Source organism: Procambarus clarkii, chromosome 38 (assembly GCF_040958095.1).
Source record: "Procambarus clarkii isolate CNS0578487 chromosome 38, FALCON_Pclarkii_2.0, whole genome shotgun sequence".
Classification (NCBI taxonomy): domain Eukaryota; kingdom Metazoa; phylum Arthropoda; class Malacostraca; order Decapoda; family Cambaridae; genus Procambarus; species Procambarus clarkii.
The window spans coordinates 16,069,923-16,094,498 of NC_091187.1; the positions used below are offsets into that span (position 1 = coordinate 16,069,923).

Below are 24,576 nucleotides of genomic sequence, written 5' to 3' on the forward strand. Positions count from 1 at the left end.
TAGGTGTATATAATGGTGGCCTTAACAACTCCAGAGGATGATTCTCTCAACATATATAACAATTACCCCATGTATTACATCATATTGCATGCAATCATTCACTATAGACAACAATGGTTCATGATTATGATAAAATATAAGATTTTGTAGCCAAATGTCGTGATAATACCCTCCTCAGGTATTAACTGCACACCGCGCAGGTATTATCCCCTACAACGCGCAGGTATTAACCCCCACACCGCGCAGGCATTAACCCCCACACCGCGCAGGTATTAACCCCCCCACACCGCGCAGGTATGCAAATGAGAGCGTGCAGATCTTATCACACGAGAGGAGGACAAACAAAAGCCGACCTCCTGACACACTTTACCCTTTTTTTACCGTAGAACAGTTATTTAAAATGCGTGACAATTATGGCTACTCATTATCTGGGAATAGAAGGTAAATTATGAGGAGAAAGTGCATGACTAGTAGGCCTACATGGCTCTTGGAAGGAGATGGGATACCACGGAGGGAAGGAACGGTGCCTAAAAGAAGTGGACAATCGGAAATCGAACGCAGACCTGCAAATAGCCAGGCCGACGCTGTATCGATCAGTCTAAGTTTCTAGGAGGAATGAAAGTGAATAAATGAGGAATTGCCTGAATAAATGGGAAATAAATAGTGTAGAACTTACCCAGTTGTACTCACCTACTTGTGCTTGCGAGGGCTGAGCTTTGGCTCTTTGGTCCCGCCTCTCATCTGTCAATCTACTGGTGTACAGGTTCCTGACCTTATTGAACTCTATCATATATTATGGTGACCTTAACAACTCCAGAGGATGATTCTCTCAACATATAACAATTACCCCGTTCTGGTGCAGGTCCCCTGGGTCCCCTGACTTAGTACAAAAACATATGAAACTGTGCATAGAGTACTGAAGATGTGCGTTGTGGTGTGAGGGAAGTGTTGGGCTCTCAGCCTGTGTACAGCATCACTTGACAAGTTGTAATCACAAGTGTTGTTACATCATATCTAAAACACTTTTTTTGGGGGAGGATTATGTTTTTAACTGAGGAAGATGGTGGCAGGACATATATATCTATATATATTTATATAAAAGAATATATGTCCTTTTGTCTGTCTGTTCTATCCAAATATTTTCTGTGTGTGGCTCAGTTTTGATGTTGTAGGATGATGGCAAACTTCACTCCTTTTAAAACTTCCCTTTCAATCTTTATATGAAATTGTCTGTCTGTCCGATGTTCGAGACCAGACGCTCGGGGCTAGACCCATTAAATTTTGCAGAATTAACGGTGATTTTATCCAGAGAAACATAAGGGGTGTCGGGGTCGGCCCCGTAGTGCCATCCCCTGAAGGGGGACTCTACCTTAAAGCCCCTAAAACACACACAAGCACCACCTCACAGCTCAAGTGGAAGTTCTCATTGATATGAATCAAGTTAATGTGATTTATGTTTTTGAAGTGCGTAAGGTGTAGGACCACTTTGTTCTTCCACCAGAGTGCCTGTGGTTCATATGTAGACACTGGGACTGGCTTCACCAAGGGCCTCCAGACCTCCACACTTCCTGTGATTTCAGTAGAAATCCGGTTGTATGACTTTCAGAAGTCAGCGGCGGTCTAGTGGAAGAGTACGTGACTGGTTTTGGTCGAAGGTTCGCGTCCACCTCACAGCTCTAGTTGATTTCCTCATTTAAGAGCCTCCATCATGAAGTCTGTGGATGTGAATTGTTCAGCCCAGCCTCCATAGACTATCATGATCATGAAAGATGACCGATTTACTTTCTAGTGGCAACTATTTAGTTAGTGATCGATATTATATACAAGTCCACTACGGGCTCACTATATCCGGTGCTACTTGGAAAAACATTTCCGAGTAGCTGAATCTAAAACAACAAAACGATATAATATATAGGGAAAACTTTAAAGTGTTGGTGGTGGACAGAGGGAAAAGGGAAGAGCTGGTTGGGCGTGTGGAGAGGTATGTGGGAGGGAGTGGAAGGGGAGGAAGGGGGGGTGATGGAAGAGGAAGATAAGGATGTGATAGGGTGAGGGGAGGTGGTAAATGGGAGAGGGGGGGAGGATAATGTGAGCGTTACCTGGGTATTAAGGCGACCCGGGCACTGCCGGGTATACCACCTAATGCATGTATAGGAGAAACAAGAAAGAAAGGGAATTTTCAGGGTGGAAAGCGCCAAGCCATTATGACTATATTGCCCTTGGAAGGGGTCTGGATTAAGATTTGGGATGGGACGGCGGGAAGGAATGGTGCCCAACCACTTGGACGATCGGGGATTGAACGCCGACCTGCATGAAGCGACACCGTCGCTCTACCATCCAGCCCAAGTGGTTAGGCATGAGAAAAAAAGAAGAAAAAGCCGGAAAAGCGGTGAACTATAGAAAAACTTGACCTGTAATTGAAGCCTAGACAGAGCGTCTCTCTGTCACACTCCGTCTCACACTCCCTCCTGTCCCGGGTCCGGAGCACCTTCCCTCTAATGATGAACCGACGGTCAATTCTCTCCCGCGTCTTGGCCAGCTCGTAACAGCTTCCACCTGCGGGTAGTGAGCAATGGTTACCAAGGTACATAGGAAGATTGATATTCGTACATATATATTCAAAAATATATATATTTAAAGATTCTCTGAGTACTCTATATTTTCTTCTCCGAGGCTATGGGTCCCTACACTTGCACAAGAGGTGGTACCCCTTTTAGGTATATATTTAAACATACATATGTTCAAACATACATATATACAGGTATCCATAACGTGAAGGAAACATACATAATTATCACAATAATATATAATTCACGAAGGAAACATCTTGAATAATTTCATAATAGAACAACTGACAGCAATTATCCTGTTAATATTCTTCTTTACATCTAATTAAAATTCATAACGATTCGAATATTTCTCGAGTTTATCTTCAGATTTAACACACAAGAGTTACATTATAATCTGCCAGCAAAACTATGAACTTTAATTGGATAATATTACACACTATAATATAAAGTGAATCTAATTACAGACTAAATCATTCAGTTATATTTACGTAAAATAATTAAAGATTTGATGATCTTCAAGTTAGATACCAAAAACTAATTCGAAATTATAATAATAACTAAAAGTTTTCAGAAAACTTATGCAAAAACAAAATATTTAAAATGAATTATAGATTACTAGCTAAATGTTGTAAGAAAAATAAATATTACACAAAACTTATTATCAAATATTATAATATATGTCATAATTAAACTAATAAAATAATGAAAAATGTCAACACTTAAAATATATATATCACTCACACACAAATCAGGGGAAACTAAAGCATATAATAACAAAATCTACGTTAACTGTTCATGAAAATAAAAGGCTTACTGTGACATACAGTATACATTTGAGCAGCTGAACTAGAGAGCTGAACTGTGGCCTCTCTAATTATTTAGAGAGGCCACAGCTCTCTGATAAAAAAAAGAATCCATTATTCTCAAATCCGACTGGCCATTCGTGCACAAGTCCAAGATTTTAAAAGCGGATTCCAGCATAAAACGATTCACCTCTTTACAATGATTTCTAATCTCTGAGAATGCTGGTTTAGATAGTGGTAAGCCAGTCTTAAATTCCTTAGTACTTCAGTATCATAATCTTTAAGTTCCAAATGGAACTTCTGACGTATCCATCATTACAGCTGGATCATTTATACATTACAAAAATGTATACATTCTTTACTTGGCTTTATATATATATATACTTGGCTTTACAAGAATGTTAAATCAACTTAATATCTATATTATCTGTTACCCCCCAATGTAACTTGTTGTATATAAGTAAATAAATAAATAAACATATATACGATAACAGAGCACGGGATTGGGGAGGGGGTAGGCAATCAATCCTTAAATTTAAATCGTATCATTAAATCATTATCGTATGTATAATTTTCGTAATTTAATCTCTCTGTCTGTCTCTCAGTTTACATAATTATAGCAGGCGAGCAAGCTTTTAGTTTCACATGACACAATGTCAAATGCTAGTCATATATCCAATGAATTGAATAAAAAATGGAAAGCAGAAACCAACAGAGCATTCCTATAAGTTATTGCCTTACTGTGAGCTTCACCCAGGCGTAAAGGGATGCATAACATCAGAATACGATCGTAACATCAATTACAATACTTGTATATCATGCACCATATAATTTACATTGATAATGAACCTGGTCGAAAGGTATGGTGTTTAATTACATTACACTACACTACGTTTGTTCATATGGTGTTTAACTTTCGATTCCGCACACGCTTTCTACTTTGAAGGATTTATATTTGCGGTTTGTTCATCACGCCTCTCGAACACAGCTTTCCACGTTTGTGGGTATTTATTAGCGGTCTGTGCGTTGTGGCTAATGATTTGGGGGTTATCTAAGCTGTGTGAGAGTCGTAACTAACGATGTGGGGGTTATCTAACTTCATGCAAACCGTTATCTCGTTATCATGCAAACTTTCCTAGATGTATTTGCTGGGTCGTTCTTTTAACTCATAAGCCAATTGGTTTCGATTGGTTAATGTAACGACTCATTTTCTGCATGTATCTTGTATTGTTTTAAGTTATGTATAGAATTTATTTTGTGTTCCGTTTATCACTAAAGGAAATTTTCCAGATTTCCAGTAAATCGTTGGGAAGAAATTCTTTCCAATTCAGAATCCAATGGTTGAAGTCTTCCATAACAAGCAACTTAACTTCAATACTTTGTAGCTGCTGTAATTCCCTGAAGGATATCAGTGATATTTGTGTGAGCATTTTCCTGCTTATGCCTGAGTCTTGTGCAATTTTTCTAAGCATTGTAGATCACAAATCACAATGTTTGCATCAACAGTAATAATTTCCAGTAAGATATTCAATAAGCAAAGTCAGTCACGTTGACCAGACCACACACTAGAAGGTGAAGGGACGACGACGTTTCGGTCCATCCTGGACCATTCTCAAGTCGATCGACTTGAGAATGGTCCAGGACGGACCGAAACGTCGTCGTCCCTTCACCTTCTAGTGTGGGGTCTGGTCAACATATTTCAGCCACGTTATTGTGACTCATCGCCTGCAAGTCAGTCACCTAACCTCTGTGGCCTTTGTTGTGTCACAGTTGATGCCTCACTGTGACTCACTGTGATCACAGCAACAGTTAAGGAGATGTTCAACATGATTCATTATCAGGGTTAAAAGCACAGTGTCTGGTCACTGGGGCATGGCGACGTGATCTCCGAGTAGCGAGGCATGACAATGTATTTACTTCCCCCTGAGTGTCTTTGTAATAATCACTATTTTAATAATAGATATGTTAGTCAAAGATATTTACGAATTCTCATAACGCCTGAACCGGAGATTTATGAATTAATTTTCACTGCAAAATAAACTCAATATTTAATTCTTGTCAATAAATCCCAAATATTTACTTCTAAATATCAGCATTATAATTATGAGAATAATATATATTAAATATTATTAAACTAATAAGTCTAGATCGCTTATACTACTGTTGCATGCACTCCTAATGTTATATTCACAAAATATTTATATTATTTTTTCAAAACCTTCAAATAATAATAATAATAAATTATTATTATTATCAAATTTTTAAATTATCAAATTATTAATAATAATAATGGTTATGTAAGAGCTGAGCATTAAGGTTTCTCCTGGTTTAACGCTACGCTATTCAAATGGAAAATAACGTAATATTATGGCATGAACTGACGTAAATTATACTTTGGGAAGAGCACGATCGTTAAGGAAACGGCGTCTGGACGCAACAGAAGCATGTATCCGGGATGGTGGGGTCATGTCTCCGTGGTGGTAGGGGGCCATGTATCTGGGGTTGTGGGGGGGGGGTGGAGGAGAAGGTTGAGGGATTATAGTTGGTGGGAAGCTGCAGACTTTGGTGGGTTGATATAGGGTTTAGGTAACGACAGAGTGCGGTTGTAGCCCCACAAATGACCGTATGTTGATTTTGGAGGGAAGGGGTGATGGTGTGGAGGGAAGAGGTGATGGAGTGGAGGGATTGTGAAGGGTGATGGAGGGTGCAGGAGACAGGAGGATACACGCTGGGTGTGGCGTTAGTCTCACGCATGGTGAAGAGCGCTCACGGAGGCGGCCGTAACTGCACACGGGCCGCGAAGACTGTCATTTAGGCCTCAGGAGTATGTGTCAATGGGTCACTTGTCACACGAGTCAAGAGCTTCGTGATGGGACGTTGACATACTGCACTTCGAATACGTTTACGCCCTTCTCAACCTACCTATACTTAACCCCTTCTTCCCCCCCCCCTCTCTCTCTCTCTCTCTCTCTCTCTCTCTCTCTCTCATCTATACATATAGATCAAAACCTGTTTGCTCATTATAGATAGTTTCACGTGACACTGTTAAATGTTCCGTTCGTTTCTCTACACAGGTGTGTACAGGAGTAGACGCCTTCGGACTCCAGGTACCCGTTTCCTCTATCCACTGCTCTTCCAGAATTACTAGCAAAGCACAATATTCCTAGGTATTCCCAGATATCTCTTAGTATTTCTAGGTATTTTGGGGTATTTTAAAGTTATTTCTAGGTATTTTGGGGTATTTTAAAGTTATTTCTAGGTATTTTGGGGTATTTTAAAGTTATTTCTAGGTATTTTGGGGTATTTTAAAGTTATTTCTAGGTATTTTGGGGTATTTTAAAGTTAGTTCTAGGTATTTTGGGGTATTTTAAAGTTATTTCTAGGTATTTTGGGGTATGTCATATATATTTTAATGTATTTAGTATGTATTCTGCCGTGTGTCATATAATCTGCATGTGCGACCCCACCTAGTACCATGCTGCTTCGTGAAGCATGTCATGGTGGCCTCTATAGCATATCATCAAGTTAGAGGCACTGAACGACACACCCTTCCCTTAACCTACAGCTAAACCGCCTCACTCTTCGGGCGACTGATTATCAGTGACAGGGCGAGTGAACGGTGTGTACTTAGACCGTTTGTTGAGGAGTTATGACCGTATGTTGTGGTGTTATCACTGTATGTTGTGGTGTTATGACTGTATGTTGAGGAGTTATGACCGTATGTTGTGGTGTTATGACTGCATGTTGTGGTGTTATGACTGCATGTTGTGATCCCATGTTTGTAAGCAGGCGATGAGTCACAATAACGTGGCTGAAATATATTAACCAACCCACACACTAGAAGGTGAAGGGACGACGACGTTTCGGTCCGTCCTGGACCATTCTCAAGTCGATTGTGTCGAGCATGGTCCAGGACGGACCGAAACGTCGTCGTCCCTTCACCTTCTAGTGTGTGAAGTGGTCAACATGTTTGTAATATGCTGCGATTTTATTTAAAGAGTTACTTTATGGGTTGCCAACTAAAATTGCAGTTATTTCAGAGTTACGTGTAGTAATGATGTGACCGTATATTTGTATTAAGTACCATTGTGATTCTGAATTGTTGAAGTGACAGTATGATTGGTCGACAGTTTCTTGTCACTCTTGTAAGACAATAGTGACAATGGATTGGCCCTCTTTAGTTGTTAAGGGGGTGATGGGTGACTACCATGAGGAGCTCCTACTGAGAGCTCATTCTGCTTCGCGATTCTCATTTTACACACATCACATGGGAGGAAAAAGAGAAAGTGTCCATATTCGGCAACAAGGTCCTCTCTTAATTAAGTGTAATTGCTGCGTTTTACGCTTTTCACACTATACGCGCACGCGTACACACGCACACGCACACACACACACACACACACACACACACACACACACACACACACACACACACACACACACGGGAGCCTCGCGGTTGAGTGGACAGCGCTCAGGGGTCGTAGTCCTAAGGGGGCCCGGGTTGGATTCCCGGCCGAGGTATAGACAAATGTTTATATTTGGTATAAGCAAATGAGCTCCTGTTAACCCAGTAGTAAATAGGTACCTGGGAATCAGACAATTGCTTCGGGCTGCTTCCTGGGGATGTGAATGTATGTGTGTGTGTGTGTGTGTGTGTGTGTGTGTGTGTGTGTGTGTGTGTGTGTGTGTGTGTGTGTGTGTGTGTGTGTGTTAGATAGAAATATATAGAAGACATACTAGAGAAAAAATTGATTAGTAAGAAAGGCGGGGTCCAAGAGCTAATAGCTCGTTTCTGCAGGCACAAATATCAAATACAATTAGTAAATACACACACAATAATTTGAACTGATTACCCATAACTAATTTTGAGCATGCATAACGTGTGTTAACATGATCGTAGACAATTCATCTGACCTGAGATGAGGTCACATCTCTCTATGTTTGCCTCAAGCCGAATATCTTTAAAATTATTTAACATTTCTTTAGTACTGAGTACAATGTTGACGCAGGAGGAGCTGGTCAACAATTGAGCCTCACTTGGGAGGATCACAAATAATTGTAACCAGATTTTGTCCCGATATTCTAACTTGTGTATCTTAATGTAAGAATATTTTATTTACAAAAGATATCGGGTTAATGTGTTTGTCGGTCCTGATAGATGAAAGCAACAGCACTGATCACTTGCCATGGGTAGTGTCACTGCTTGTTCGCGTGTCACTGCTTGTTCGCGTGTCACTGCCTGTACGCGTGTCACTGCCTGTACGCGTGTCACTGCCTGTACGTGAGCCACTGCCTGTACGTACGTCACTGCCTGTACGTACGTCACTGCCTGTACGTACGTCACTGCCTGTACGTACGTCACTGCCTGTACGCGTGTCACTGCCTGTACGCGTCGAAGCTACGTGAAAATGAGAAAATAACAATTATAACAGCATTTGTTGACCAGACCACACAGTAGAAGGTGAAAGGACGACGACATTTCGGTCCGTCCTGGACCATTCTCAAGTCGACCGAAACGTCGTCGTCCCTTCACCTTCTAGTGTGTGATCTGGTCAACATACTTTAGCCACGTTATTGTGACTCGATAGCCTGCACAACAGCATTTGTTTTCCCGTGATGGGTCATATGTTTACAAGTATCATCAGATGTCGCTTACCAGTGCTGGACCAATACCAGTTGCTACCAGGCCTTCCGCTGGGTCTTCTCCCAGACTCACTCAAGCTGATGCTGGCGGATCCACTCGAACTGCTGCCGAAGCTACTTAAGCTGTTGCCAAAACTGCTTAAGCTGGCGCTGTCGGAATGACCTGAGCTGATGCTGGGTCTCCTGCCAGAGTTGCTCCAGTAGTTGCTGTTGCTGCCTCCTGAGAAGCTACCGGAGCCCTGGAGCTGCTCCACCAGGATGTGCTGGTAGTTAGTGCCACTGTAACTATTGCCAGAGGTCAGTTTGCCGTCGGTGTAGTAGCTACAGAGGCCAATAGAGGGCAGTAGAGCCCAGGCTAAGGCCAACACTGCTCCCAGACGCAGGTTACTGGTTTCTCTGTATGGCATCGTTCTTGTCTCTTCACTTTGTACTAAATTATCTCTGTTACATACGATAACAACACTGGAAATGTTACTGATATCGTCACGGGAGCGCTTAAGTCACTTCACTTAAGGTTTCCAGGTTGTGCCTAGCGAGAGGAATGACTTATCCCAGATGGAGGGTGTTAGCGAGTGGGATGGTTCGTTATAGGTGCAGCGAGCGAGATGGTTCGTATCCATATGGTACGTGCAGGCCTCCAGAGGATACTGGTGGTGCTGCTCTCCGAGGCACTGAGTGGCAGCACTCCCGCACTCTGGCGCCGCCCACTCTTCTTACTCTCCACCACCCACACCTTTCACTCTCTGCTCACGACACCAGAACAATTTTTGTGCCACTCACAATCACGAATTTGGTTTTTATCAAGATTTCCGACCTGTTTTTGGACTTGACTTTTCACGTTATCATTATAAGTTGCGCTATCGGTCATGGGAATGAGCGACCACTGGCTCCCGATGATAACGTTACAGGCGACGCTTCGATGTAAACAAAGAGACAGCGAACACATCCGAGCGAGCAAAGTTGAGGAGGAGCGAGGTGTGGGCGAGTCTAGAGGGGCGGCATAGCACCCGGACAATACACTGGGATTCTCTCCTCTTCTCTGGTAGTGTTGCATCCCCTCTACGCCCACATTGAATGCGACCCGTTTGGTGGTGTGACGTCACGTCCGTCCGCGCTCACAAACGCGTTGTAGCAACAGTTCCGCCAGGCTATTGTGGCTCAAACATTCCCGGGTCCTGGCTGGAAAGAGGTCATCGTCGGCTTTCCATACCGTCCCCGCTGCTAATTGGTGGAATATGGTCACCGGGGGAGAGTGGACGGGGCTAGAGACTGCGACTAGAGACAGGTCTGAGGGGCAGGTACCTCTACCTATTCTATCCTTACTATAATATTTTCTTTATTTCAACCTTGTTACAAAAAAGGAGTTACATATTGGTTACAAAGATGGTTATCATAGGTTGTCGAGTTCCTCCTAAATGTTTCCTAAATGTTTTTTTTTATAAAGCTTGAAGAAAGTGAAGAAATGTTTGCTAAGGTTTTGCTCGCTGTATTCGAGAAAACTTGATAAAGATATATTTTTGTATTAGATTTGAAGGCTTCGTTTGGGTAACATTGACGTAGATCGGTTCATTCAATTTGCAAGCATTTCTACAGGCTCCGTTCTTGTCAAGGTAGGCTTCATCCTTGTCAAGGTATGCTCCATCCTTGTCAAGGCAGGCTCCATCATTGTTAAGGTAAGCTACATCCTTAGCAAAATATGCCCCATCCTTGTCAAGGTATGCTCCATCCTTGGCAAAGTATGCCCCATCCTTGTCAAGGTAGGCTCCATCCTTGTGAAGACAAACCCCGTCCCTACCCCGTTTTACTATTTCGAAACCAATATCTTTCCACCTTCTTTCATCCATTTTCACGTCGCTTTCCATTACCTAATTGACACTGTTATCCTCCTGCCCCCCCCCCTCACCAATGATGGCCCCCCACCTTCATTCGTTATCTGTCTCACCTCACACCTCACCACCTGAGACTACATCTTCCACACGACCAGTGGCACCTACCTGCCTCCTGCACTACCATACCCAACCTCCCCATACTATCGGAACAATCCCCACACTATATGTTTTCCACCCCTCCTTCTCAAAACTGTCAGGCCCCCACACAACGACTCTCCCGTCGTACGTTCCCCACTCTATCTAAACTACCAGCCCTAACACTACCAGTTCTACCACTACCAGTCCTTCCCACTACCAGGCCCCACACTACCAGTTCTACCACTACCAGTCCTCCCCACTACCAGGGCCCCACACTACCAGTTCTACCACTACCAGTCCTCCCCACTACCAGCGCCCCACACTACCAGTTCTACCACTACCAGTCCTCCCCACTACCAGGGCCCCACACTACCAGTTCTACCACTACCAGTCCTCCCCACTACCAGCGCCCCACACTACCAGTTCTACCACTACCAGTCCCCACACTACCAGGCCCCACACTACCAGTTCTACCACTACCAGTCCTCCCCACTACCAGCGCCCCACACTACCAGTTCTACCACTACCAGTCCTCCCCACTACCAGGGCCCCACACTACCAGTTCTACCACTACCAGTCCTCCCCACTACCAGCGCCCCACACTACCAGTTCTACCACTACCAGTCCCCACACTACCAGGCCAGCAGGCTCCCCATACTTCTACGGATCATTAGCTCCATTGTGTCATGTTTTAAACAGACAGCCAATTTCACTTGGTTAATGAGACGAGAAGTACGAAGTGTATATTTATATTTGTCACAACGCACGTGATGCGTATATCTGATGTTCTGAAGTATATGGAGAGTGTATTTGATGTTCTGAAGCATGTGGAGAGTATATTTGATGTTCTGAAGCATGTGTAGAGTGTATTTGATGTTCTGAAGCATGTGGAGAGTATATTTGATGTTCTGAAGCATGTGGAGAGTATATTTGATGTTCTGAAGCATGTGGAGAGTATATTTGATGTTCTGAAGCATGTGGAGAGTATATTTGATGTTCTGAAGCATGTGTAGAGTGTATTTGATGTTCTGAAGCATGTGGAGAGTATATTTGATGTTCTGAAGCATGTGTAGAGTGTATTTGATGTTCTGAAGCATGTGGAGAGTATATTTGATGTTCTGAAGCATGTGGAGAGTATATTTGATGTTCTGAAGCATGTGGAGAGTATATTTGATGTTCTGAAGCATGTGGAGAGTATATTTGATGTTCTGAAGCATGTGGAGAGTATATTTGATGTTCTGAAGCTTGAGGAGAGTATATCTGATGAATTGTTTCTCCTTTATTTGTCACGGGAAGGCTGGGAGGAGATGTATAATACAATCTGTCGTCACACTAGAAATGGACATGGAACAAAGATATGAATAATACAACTTGTCCTCACACTAATACTGTACGAGGAACAAGATGTATTATACAATTTTTCTAATACTGTACGAGGAACTAGATGTATTATACAACATGTCCTCACACTAAATGTTCCATATTTGTACCATGGACATACAAGAAAACAGACCGATTGCTCTCATGACATATAACTCGTTTTGTCGCCATTTATGTACCGCCCTGAGAATCGAACCCGAGATCCCTGATTGCGAGTCGAAAACTCACAAGGATTTGTGTTGGTTTGATTACTGTGATGTGGTTTCAAGCGTACACAGTCAACACCGTTTGTCAAACGGTGAAAATGAACCGATATAATGACTTACGTGAGTCAATCCTCAACCCTGACAAGCAACCCCCTTCCACCCCCCCAAACCTACGCCCTCCAAACACCCCCCCCCCCACCCCTCCATGCACCCTCCCCCGTTTCATGAATGAAAAGCATTTCCTGTGTTAGAAGCAGACAATAAAATGCTGTAATCACGTACTCAAAACACAACTAATAGCCCAACCATAACCCATACTAACGTAACCAAGGCCTCGGTGTGATACTGTAATACTTGCCTTTGTTGATTATGTATTACCGATTTTTGCTACAGTTTTGAAATATTTACGAATATGTCATAATGGACGGATGCTGGGCTGACGAGGTATGCTGGAGTATGAGATGAAGGGTGAGCATCACACTTGAGCCTCACACTTGAGCCTCACACTTAAACTGGTGAATCCTCAGTACTCATCTCCTGCAGCATTCTATGATGATGAATAAGCCATCGCAATAATTTATCAAATTTAAACAGGTAAGTCAGATGACTCTGTACACCAGGTAAGTCAGGTGACTCTGTACACCTGGTAAGTCAGGTGACTCTGTACGACAGGTAAGTCAGGTGACTCTGTACGACAGGTAAGTCAGGTGACTCTGTACACCTGGTAAGTCAGGTGACTCTGTACGCCAGGTAAGTCAGGTGACTCTGTACACCAGGTAAGTCAGGTGACTCTGTACACCAGGTAAGTCAGGTGACTCTGTACACCTGGTAAGTCAGGTGACTCTGTACACCTGGTGAGTCAGGTGACTCTGTACACCTGGTGAGTCAAATAATAAAGACCGACAGTAAAATTAAGTAGTTCAATACACAGGTAAGTCAAGTAAAATGATTTCCCAGGTAAGTGTAGCAGCGCCAAACAGCTGCTCAGGCATCAGATCCAGACAGATGCGTATGCTTCGTGAATCAAGTGTTCAAACGGCGTGAGAAAACTTGTGAGGAAGGCAGCCATGGGTTGCCAGATGGGGGATGGCAGCGTCAACCACATCAAAGTCTTGCTTCCACCACTGGTGGCAGCCCGTGTCCTCCTTCTACCACTGGTGGCAGGCCGTGTCCTCCTTCCATCACTGGTGGCAGGCCGTGTCCTCCTTCCATCACTGGTGGCAGGCCGTGTCCTCCTTCCATCACTGGTGGCAGGCCGTGTCCTCCTTCCATCACTGGTGGCAGCCGTGTCCTCCTTCCATCACTGGTGGCAGCCGTGTCCTGCTCACATCATCCGTGGACGCACGAGTCAGGTTCCCGTCACGGCGTATGACCGACCGCCAGCGGCCGTACCGTGTTCAAGGTTGCTCGCGGATTATTTGCTAATGACTCCAAGACCTCCGGCACTGTGAGAATGCAACACGACCCGGAGAGCTGATGATGAGAACATTCACCACAACAAGCTATCCGGATTGTAAATAATCTCCTTGATAACTAGTAATTTCACGCGGCTGTTCTCAGGCAGCCGTAGCTTACGTCTGTTTGTGGCGCGAAGCTTGTAAGGCCTTTGAGGGGTGGCAGCGTACGTCTGTTGGGGGGCGTAGCTTTGGATTTAGTTGGGGGGAGTGCAACTTACGATTGTTGGGGCATAGCTTACAGTCTCCAGCATACAGTCGTGGCGTACGACTGTACGCTGGGGGCGTGGCGTACGACTGGAGGATCTATGGCTCCTGTTTATCAAGATTAATATTCTAAACATTCCTGGGATTCTCTTTTACTGTTTTTCTTACTTTATTATTTGGTTTGACTTTATTTCGGACAGTATCTATCCCGTTCGTTGTTGAACGACCCGATCAATAAATCTATGAAAACAGTAATATATATAGACCCAAAAAATCATGTCAACAAATATAGCAGAGTTTCAAGGTGAGTTTATCTGTATCTTCTGGTTGTTGAGATCATGTGCAAGCTGAACAAATCAACAAGGGCCGTGACGAGGATTCGAACCTGCGTCCAAGAGCATCCCAGACTCGTCACGGCCCTTGTGGATTTGTTCATTTGATGCATCACGTTAGTGTGATCTCTGTGTGTGATCATGTGCAAGCTGTTAGTACTACCCTCTCGCAAGACGTCCGACGGAACTGTCTTAATGCGACGTGTTAAGTCGCATCCTTGTTCTCAGTCTTGGGAGGAGGAGGAGGGGACGTAATGGTGTGAATCTTCCGAGGTGGAAAAACGAAGACCTTGACTATTCATGGCTGAGGGCGGAAGATGTGTGTGTGTGAGAGTGTGCAATGCAGGTGTGACTGTCTAACCTGTCCGCCCACCGCCTCACCTGGGTGAACCCCGCCCACATCTACACGCAGGTGAACCCCACCCACCGCTACATGTAGGTGAACCCCACCCACCGCTACATGTAGGTGAACCCCGCCCACCGCTACATGCAGGTGAACCCCGACCACCGCTACATGTAGGTGAACCCCGACCATAGAACCCTGTTCCCCCACACGCAGACATCATCCTGGCCTGGTAGCCCAGATCGTGAGGTCACCAGCGGGGCCGTCCCAATATATCTGCGGTCGATGACTGTGATCTAATTTGCCTATTAACTGCCACTACAAAAGACTTGTAATTAAGGGGGAACAAAGACATGTTATAGTGAGTATGACAAAGATTCTTTTGACACTGAATTGCCCAGTATACTCTCTATATCCTTATTTACTCTATCTCCATGTATACTCTTACCTCCATGTATACTCTGTGTCTCCATGTATAATCTGTATCTCTCTGAATAATATTTATCGCCATGTATACTATGTATATCTATTTGTATCTCCTTGTATACTATGTATATCTATGTATATCTATTTGTATCTACTTGTATACTATGTATATCTATTTGCATCTCCTTGTATACTATGTATATCTATTTGTATCTCCTTGTATACTATGTATCTCCGAGTATACTATGTATCTTCCTGTATACTATGTATCTGTATATTTTGAACCTTCCTATATACTCTTGATGCTCTGTATCTTCCTGTATTAAATATGTAATGAAATAAGCATAAACCATAACAATAATAATAATAATAATAATAATACAAGACGATATGTATTATCTTCTGATATCTATATATATTGATATCTATTATCTTAATGTGAGAAGCAGGATAACAGACGTTACTGGTCGAGTAATCGCTTGGGGCAAATGTTTAGTGTGTTGGATATGTTGGTGAAGTTGATGGCCTCCACCCTGGCCTCCACCCTGGCCTCCACCCTGGCCTCCACCCTGGCCTCCACCCTGGCCTCCACCCTGGCCTCCACCCTGGCCTCCACCCTGGCCTCCACCCTGGCCTCCATCCTGGCCTCCTTCCTGGCCTCCTTCCTGGCCTCCTTCCTGGCCTCCTTCCTGGCCTCCTTCCTGGCCTCCATCCTGGCCTCCATCCTGGCCTCCTTCCTGGCCTCCTTCCTGGCCTCCTTCCTGGCCTCCTTCCTGGCCTCCTTCCTGGCCTCCTTCCTGGCCTCCTTCCTGGCCTCCTTCCTGGCCTCCTTCCTGGCCTCCTTCCTGGCCTCCATCCTGGCCTCCATCCTGGCCTCCTTCCTGGCCTCCTTCCTGGCCTCCATCCTGGCCTCCACCCTGGCCTCCTTCCTGGCCTCCTTCCTGGCCTCCTTCCTGGCCTCCTTCCTGGCCTCCACCCTGGCCTCCACCCCGGCCTCCACCCCTGTCCCATAATAATATTGTTTTTTTGACTGTCAACACAATGGAAAAACATGCATCGTAAAACAGTCATTTTTCTCTTTCTCTCCCACTCTCACTTACTCTCTCCCTCTCTTTATCTATCTCTTATTTATATATAAGAGAGACACGGAGACAGCGAGAGACAGAGAGAGAGAGAGAGAGAGAGAGAGAGAGAGAGAGAGAGAGAGAGAGAGAGAGAGAGAGAGAGAGAGAGAGAGAGAGAGAGAAAGAGAGAGATAATATGGTTTTCCATATGCCTTAATGTTAATATCTTGTTCACATGTGTTCTCAAGTTGTAATGTTACTGAAATTGATTCAAAGTTCATTGTGATAAGGATGATAACGTTTCTGTCCATGATCTTCCTCAGTGAAAATAATAAATTTGTTAAAAATAAAAAAGTAATAATAATTATTCTCGTTAAATATTAATGCTATTCATGTGTTGTATTATAGCATCAATAGCAGTGTTATTATTGCTAACTAGGAGCGGAAATAGGCAAAGATAATTACGGGTCGCATCTGCCTTCTGTGAGACAGCGAACACCACATGTCAAGAGACACCTCATCCGGGTCCTACACCCATCTCAGCCACCTACACCCATCCCAGCCACTTACGCCCATCCCAGCCAGCTACACCCATCCCAGCCACTTACACCCATTCCAGCCAGCTACACCCATCCCAGCCACCTACACCCATCCCAGCCACCTACACCCATCCCAGCCACCTACACCCATCCCAGCCACTTACACCCATCCCAGCCACCTACACCCATCCCAGCCACCTACACCCATCCCAGCCACCTACACCCATCCCAGCCACTTACACCCAACCCAGCCACCTACACCCATCCCAGCCAGCTACACCCATCCCAGCCAGCTACACCCATCCTAGCCAGCTACACCCATCCCAGCCACCTACACCCATCCCAGCCACCTACACCCATCCCAGCCACGACATGCTGTGTTTTATGTCACCTTGGGTGTATTGGGTATAATTTGTGTCGCCTAAAAACCGACCACAATGAGAATTAGTGTGTGGTGACGTGCCACCGACCTGCTTCAGGGCCGCGAGTTCTTACTCCTCATGTCCTCACTTGCTGGACCTTCACCTCGCTGCTCGTGTAGGAGCCGCCTCCGGGAGCCGGTCGGCCGAGCGGACAGCACACTGGTCTTGTGATCCTATGGTCCTGGGTTCGATCCCAGGCACCGGCGAGAAACAATGGGCAGAGTTTCTTTCACCGTATGCGCCTGTTACCTAGCAGTAAAATAGGTACCTGGGTGTTAGTCAGCTGTCACGGGCTGCTTCCTGGGGGTGGAGGCCTGGTCGAGGACCGGGCCGCGGGGACACTAAAAACCCCGAAATCATCTCAAGATCTCAAGATAACCATCTCGTCCACCAGGATAAATAAAATGGGCTCGAACTATCTCACTCAGGATGTACTGGTAGGGAGAGAGCAGACTGTGTGCGATAATCAGCCGTGACTCCACATCTTGATCAAGGATACAGTGATTTTGCCATGTAAAAATTACAGGTATTTAGCTACTTCAAGGCCCCATAACTCAGACTGTAGTATGTGGTCTGTTCGGCCGAGTTACCCATCGTCTCGTGATAATATGCAGAGACGTTATCTGTATCCTGGAGCGAACGATGAGCAGTGTTCAAGTCAGTGACCGTCTGGAGCAGAAATATGCGTGTGACACGAGGAATGTCATCAATGAAACTGGAATGAATTTAAATATTTGGAAATAAGCATCTATTATATATGTATTTTGTATCTAAATAGTTCTGTGGGGAATGGAATCTTCTTAATGCTGGACATTTGATTGTATTCAAATACATTTTCATGTTATTTATATCTTCATGTCTAGCAATCTTTTCCCTGATTTCTGCAGATGTGATTTATGGAAGCTGTATTAGTCTGCCGAAGCAATGCCAATGATACACCTCTGCTCGGGTGTAAAGGTGAAGAGCAAAACGAACACTAAGGGTCTGAGGGTCTATAGGTGCTGGCACACGAATACATTTCGGAAGATAACAGTAAATCCCTAGCATAAGGAGCTACCACAGTCAGGAAGTTGAGCTTCATCATTCGTGGAAATTAACTCTGGTAATATTAAGATGACATTCTCCAATATGTAACTATCTTAGAGAGTCTGCTCGCAGTTTTTAGTAGTCGGTCGGTGGGAAAAAGATTTCATTAGTAACCTTTGACTTCTTCAAATAACTTAAAATGATGAGTCCCAGCGGAATCTTTTAAGTACTCTGGCAGAATTTCTTTCCATTTATTCATTAGCAGAAGTACACGTGGATAAGAATGCAGGCAATGCCCTCATTCAATGCATTGAGGGCAATGCCCTCAATGCATTGTCTTAAGGTTACCTACATTTCCGAGTCTAACTGTAAGGGAAGTTTAGTACCATTGGCACTCTTTCACTCTAAGATATAGTTCCAGGAGAGACGGTGAATACATCATGAAACTGGTAAATCTGGACATGGTTAGACACCGTGTGAGAAGACACAAATATCGTGGGCATCAACATTACCAATTCTTACTTCCATCCTCCTCAAGCCATTCAACTTTTCCTCGAAAATTTAAACAAGTCCATTTGAAGTTTACGGTGCTAGTAGCAGAACTCTGTGGATGGAAGCGTTGGTTAGGGCGCTTCGGAAAGTGAACCTTACTGACTCTTTGATTGGTCAAAGAAAAAGATTTCCCACTTTGATAGGCTATCTTGAGGTTATCTTGAGATGATTTCGGGGCTTTTTAGTGTCCCCGCGGCCCGGTCCTCGACCAGGCCTCCACCCCCAGGAAGCAGCCCGTGACAGCTGACTAACACCCAGGTACCTATTTTACTGCTAGGTAACAGGGGCATAGGGTGAAAGAAACTCTGCCCATTGTTTCTCGCCGGCGCCTGGGATCGAACCCAGGACCACAGGATCACAAATCCAGCGTGCTGTCCGCTCGGCCGACCGGCTCCGACCGGCTCCCGGCGACCTAGGCTGAGGACGTGTCCTAAATCTTCTCCCAGTCACTTTACGAACTACAAGACTCTAGTAGTGACTCTAGAGACTCCCTAGTCTTCCAGGGACTTTAGTATACAACATTGCAATCCAACGAGAGATGTGTTTGTCGTTTTTGCATACGTGAGAGGATGTTGACATTGCTATTTCATTGTTGCATGTAAAATTCAGAGATATAAGTGGCAGAGTCAACCATTCATTCCAGCTCCTGTTGACCAGCACACTTCTACGCATCAACAAATTTGAAAAGCGTCAATCGGAAATCCGTTTCTACAAAAGTAATGAGAGAGGGTCATTGCCCCTCATTACCAATGGCTGTAATGCGACGATGATTATAATGCTACCCATTAATAACATCACTATACACACACACACACATCAACATTACTTCTAAAACCATCACTATTACTAGGTTCAAATTGTTTAACCACTGATACTGCAAATCAAAGAATACATAACAAGGGTGCTGGGAAGGAGGGATGAAAGTGAGATGGAGAGACTGAGGGATAGAAAAAGAAATGGTGAAGAGAGGGAGAGAGTGAGAAGATGAGAGGCAGGATGGAAGGCAGGAGGAAGATGACTCGTACACAGGTGAGGTGTGGACTCCTCCTCCTCCGGCGACCTTGACAACAAGGACAAATTACCATGTTTTGTGTATGCAAGTATTACGAGTCGAGCTCAGAGTGAATTATTCCTCTGACACGTTCACGCTATGATTCCTAATTACAGAGTGCGCGAGTAGTCACGAAGAAACTCGGAGGAATGCCTTCTTTTTCTAGTTCCTAACGCGGTCCCAACGCCTGAATCTAGCTAAGTGGGTAGTTAGGAGTTGGTAATTTGCGTGTTGGTGAGTGGTGCGCCGGGATGGGCGGTGAAGATGCTTCAGGTATCACAGTTCATTGTAGAGGTGATACAGTGTGCTCTGCAGGGAGATGATTCAGTATATCCTTCAATGATATGACTCGGTGTACCCTGCAGAGACGTGATTCAATATACACTGCAGGGAGAGGATTCAGTATACATTGCAGGAAGACGGTTCAGTATACTATTCAGAATACCCTTCACTCAGTATACCCTGCAGGGAGATACCCCCCACTGTGCTCTACGTTATCGCTAATCGCTAAGATAAAAATTCATTCCGTCTTATTAAGAAGACCTAAATCCGTACATAATTACAAGTACTATAAAGGTCAACGTTAAAAAAGTGTGTAACAGTAAGAATTGTATCTCTCTCTCTTGTGTTGAAACGTTACAGACACACTAGCATTCAGGCATCTCAGTTTGCAGAATATTATGTATTGAATATCAATGAAAGTTCGTATATTGCAGCAGAAACTTTCATTAATATTGTATTTTCATGAAAGTTTGTATAAGGCAGCAGAAACTTTAACGACAATACAATATAAATAAAAGTGTTTAATACAGCAGGAACTTTGACCCACATAACTGACATCCAGGACTATAAACGCGACCACAAAACATTTGTCTTCCTCAACTGGATGGGTTGGCTCCCCGCGCCTCAACTTGGACGAAATATTCGCCAGAATTCTATAACATTTACACGAATTTTTCACATCACCTAAACATTGATTACATAAATGTTTTATAGTGAAGCTGGCTATGTTTACATCGCAAACAATCTGGTTAACAATGGCTATGATGCGATAATGACAGCTGGGGGAACTGGGCGTTAAATTGTTGTAAACGGAACTGGTTGATGGAGCCACGGATCATGTGGGCGGAGGCTCGCGGGTCCCCTAGAGAGATAGAGTCTGAGGGGTTCGATTCCCTTGTTGTGTGTCCGGGGAGCACCTCTGTAGCGGGGGAACACAGGGGCTGTTCTCCCTCGCCTGGTCCTCAGTAACCACCCGTGTAGCAGCGGAGCCGTGTGGACAGTGGATATACGGAACAGATCGCCTCTCGTGGTATCTGATATGGCACTCTATGCCATCACATTAAGAGGGTCATTTTTGAATGACCACACTCGCCATAACGTGGAGTTAAAAAAGCTTCACAGTATCGCCTGTAATTGGGATTTGGAGGCTAAACATGCAATCTCTCTCTCTCTCTCTCCCTCTCTCTCTCTCTCTCTCTCTCTCTCTCTCTCTCTCTCTCTCTCTCTCTCTCTCTCTCTCTCTCTCTCTCTCTCACTCTATCTCTCTCTCTCTCACTCACTCTATCTCTCTCTCTCTCTCTCTCTCACTCTATCTCTCTCTCTCTCTCTCTCTCTCTCTCTCTCTCTCTCTCTCTCTCTCTCTCTCTCTCTCTCTCTCTCTCTCTCACTCTATCTCTCTCTCTCTCTCTCTCTCTCTCTCACTCTATCTCTCTCTCTCTCTCTCTCTCTCTCTCTCTCTCTCTCTCTCTCTCTCTCTCTCTCTCTCTCGTGCCTGTTTTCATATTCAGAAATCCGAGCATTTGCATATATATTTATTCTCACATATACATTCCAGTCAAGACGGAAGAACTCCCGTCTTGAGTGAACTGGACTTTTAAGAATGATATAGCAACTAAGGCTAAGGACCATCCCAGACACTTGCACGATCGTAAGGAACACGACTGTAAATAATCAGGTGATGTGAAAAAGGATTAGAGAGGATGAACATACAAATGGTCACAATAAAGTTCTAAAGTTCTCAACAAGAAGATTCGATAAATCTTCAAAATTTGACCAGAAATCAGAATTAACTTTGAAGAGCAGACTCTCTTGAATAAAGGATTCAGTACTTAGAAAAGACCCCCAGAGAGGGAGATGACGTTTTGGAGTTTTGGATGGAACAAAAGCCTTAATACTAGACGGAAATTCATCATGTATATTTAATAAAGTAGAAGATCTATTGAGTAAATCCTTTACTATCGTCTTCAACTCTTTATTATAACGGTGTGAACTGCCAGAGGTGTGGAAAGGCCAAACTTGATACCAATCTACAAGAAAGGAGAGTGATAGGAGCCAATCAAATACAGGCAGGAATTTCTAAGAAGCATTACATGTTCGGTAATCGAGAGACGGATTAAGAAAACGCTAATAGAATATTTAGAAAAGTTGGATTTATATAAATTTCCATCACTAACTTGGATTCAGGAATGGTGGATTATGTTTAACGAACAATTTGGAGATCAGTGACATGATGATATTGGTGACACATGAGAAAGAAGGATGGGCTACCTGCATCAACCTTGACTGCCAGAAGGTTTTCCTACACAATTCACACAAGAGACTCACATATAAGCTTCAGATAAACTCTGCAGTAAGCAGCTCTCCTCACTGATTAATTAGAAGAACTGAGTTACGAGTATATACTGATGGATCTTAACCTAATGTAGCTTTTAGAAAATATAAACAGAACGTGATCCAGCCATTCAATTAATATCGAAAAATGTAATAAAAAATAATTTGGCTCGGGAGGACACTTTGAGAAGACATTTATGGAAGTTAGACACGCAATTGACTGAGAGAGATGTGAAGGAACACTTCTTAATCGTAAAGGCAGTGAGCAAACGAAGCAAACTGAAACTATAAAAAATAGACTAACGTCATCTAGAGTAAGAAAGGCAGACACGAACAAAACTGGGACGCGATTAATTGCATTACACCACCTGACAGGCGAGGACCAGGAGCTAACACCCGATTCTGCAAACTCTTGTAATATTTCCTTTGAAATCGAAAGCTTTATTTTTGTTGTATTTCATTCTTGGTGTTTTGATGAGGGTGTTCACTCGTATCCCACATCTTTGCTCGGTTACGCTGCTATGCACATGTGTATATAACTACGTCAGGTGCTTTAGAAAGCTTGTGTCGCCAACACTCCCAGTACAGTACTGATGATGGCAGACCTCGATACTAGCCAGCTGCCTCTTGTAATAAGCTGCCTCTTGTAATAAGCTGCCTCTTGTAATAAGCTGCCTCTTGTAATAAGCTGCCACTTGTAATAACATCTATCCTTCTATATCTTCCCCGATACCTTGAATCTACAGTTATTCAAGAGCAGTCTGGGAGTTGGATCAAATCTGATCAAGTTTGATCAAGTTAGACGGATATTTTCCTTGTTTGCTGATCATGTGTTGTTAAAGTGGCAGTTTTACCGAAGGAAAAATATTTTCTCTAAAAACACTCCTTCATATATTCATCAGATGAATGAATATAAAGCAGAGTAAAGAGAAAGAGAGAAATAATTCATTAAAAAAGGGCCTTTGTGAATAAAATATTGCCACTTTTAAATACATTTACAATAATGTAAATGTATTTAAATTACCCAATTGAATTTGTCTCTGTCTACGAGTACGAATATTTTCTAAACAAGTGAATTCTACCACTTTTCTGACATACCACCTGCACTCCATCCCTAAAGGATCATTCATAAGTTTTACCATACTAAAACACTAATTAAAACAATTAAAACACCTACCCTAACCTACCGTAGGCCTATCTACACAACTAAAATATATAACACAATAACTTGTATTTTAGAAAATACTTATTAAAATATACGACCAAAATTCACACATGCACCCCTAGGAAGATTGCAGTTTAGACGAGCATAGCTTCAGGATGGGTTAGGGACAGCCATAGCCTGGACGATCAGGACAGGTCGTGATGTCACAGGACCCCAAGTGACCCCAGGAGACCCCAAGTGACCCCAGGAGACCCCACGTGACCCCAGGAGACCCCAGGACCTCAAGGGAGGTACGAGCACCACTATTCTCCAAAGGTCGCTCGGTGTTTTTTCTATCTGAAATCCAGGGGTTCTCTTGTGTCACAAAGGGCGCGTCCGAAATGTGCACAAAGAGTGACTAACGCTATTATATGTGTTTCAAGGTTTCCAGTTGACCTCGTGCGGCGCTCATCCCTTTGTCAATTGCATAGTGGCCGCAACATGAACCTATATTCATTTTGCTATCCCAATTGTTGTCACTGATGTTACTCTTGCTACAACTACTGTTACTACAACTACCCTTGCTGCAATTAGTGCTCACGGTCTCAACTACGCGGCGTGTAAGATGCAGGGTTTTAGCCTTATAGATTTCGTAGCATTTTGTTTGCTAGCGTCTGAAGTACCACCCGGTTCAGTACCCGACTCATCAGCCTGTGGGCCCTGGGTTCAGTACCCGACTCATCAGCCTGTGGGCCCTGGGTCAGTACCCGACTCATCAGCCTGTGGGCCCTGGGTTCAGTACCCGACTCATCAGCCTGTGGGCCCTAGGTTCAG

At 43.9% G+C, this 24,576-nt stretch overlaps 1 protein-coding gene across 1 annotated transcript in view; it reads right to left on the reverse strand.

Moving 5' to 3' along the window:
• The window catches only part of LOC138372267 (uncharacterized), a 50,605-nt gene that overhangs the window by 20,315 nt on the left and 5,714 nt on the right, over positions 1-24,576 (reverse strand). The window contains exon 5 of the mRNA XM_069337543.1: positions 2,412-2,556. Coding sequence (XP_069193644.1) covers positions 2,412-2,556 — 145 coding nt within the window. The remainder of the gene's footprint in view (positions 1-2,411; positions 2,557-24,576) is intronic.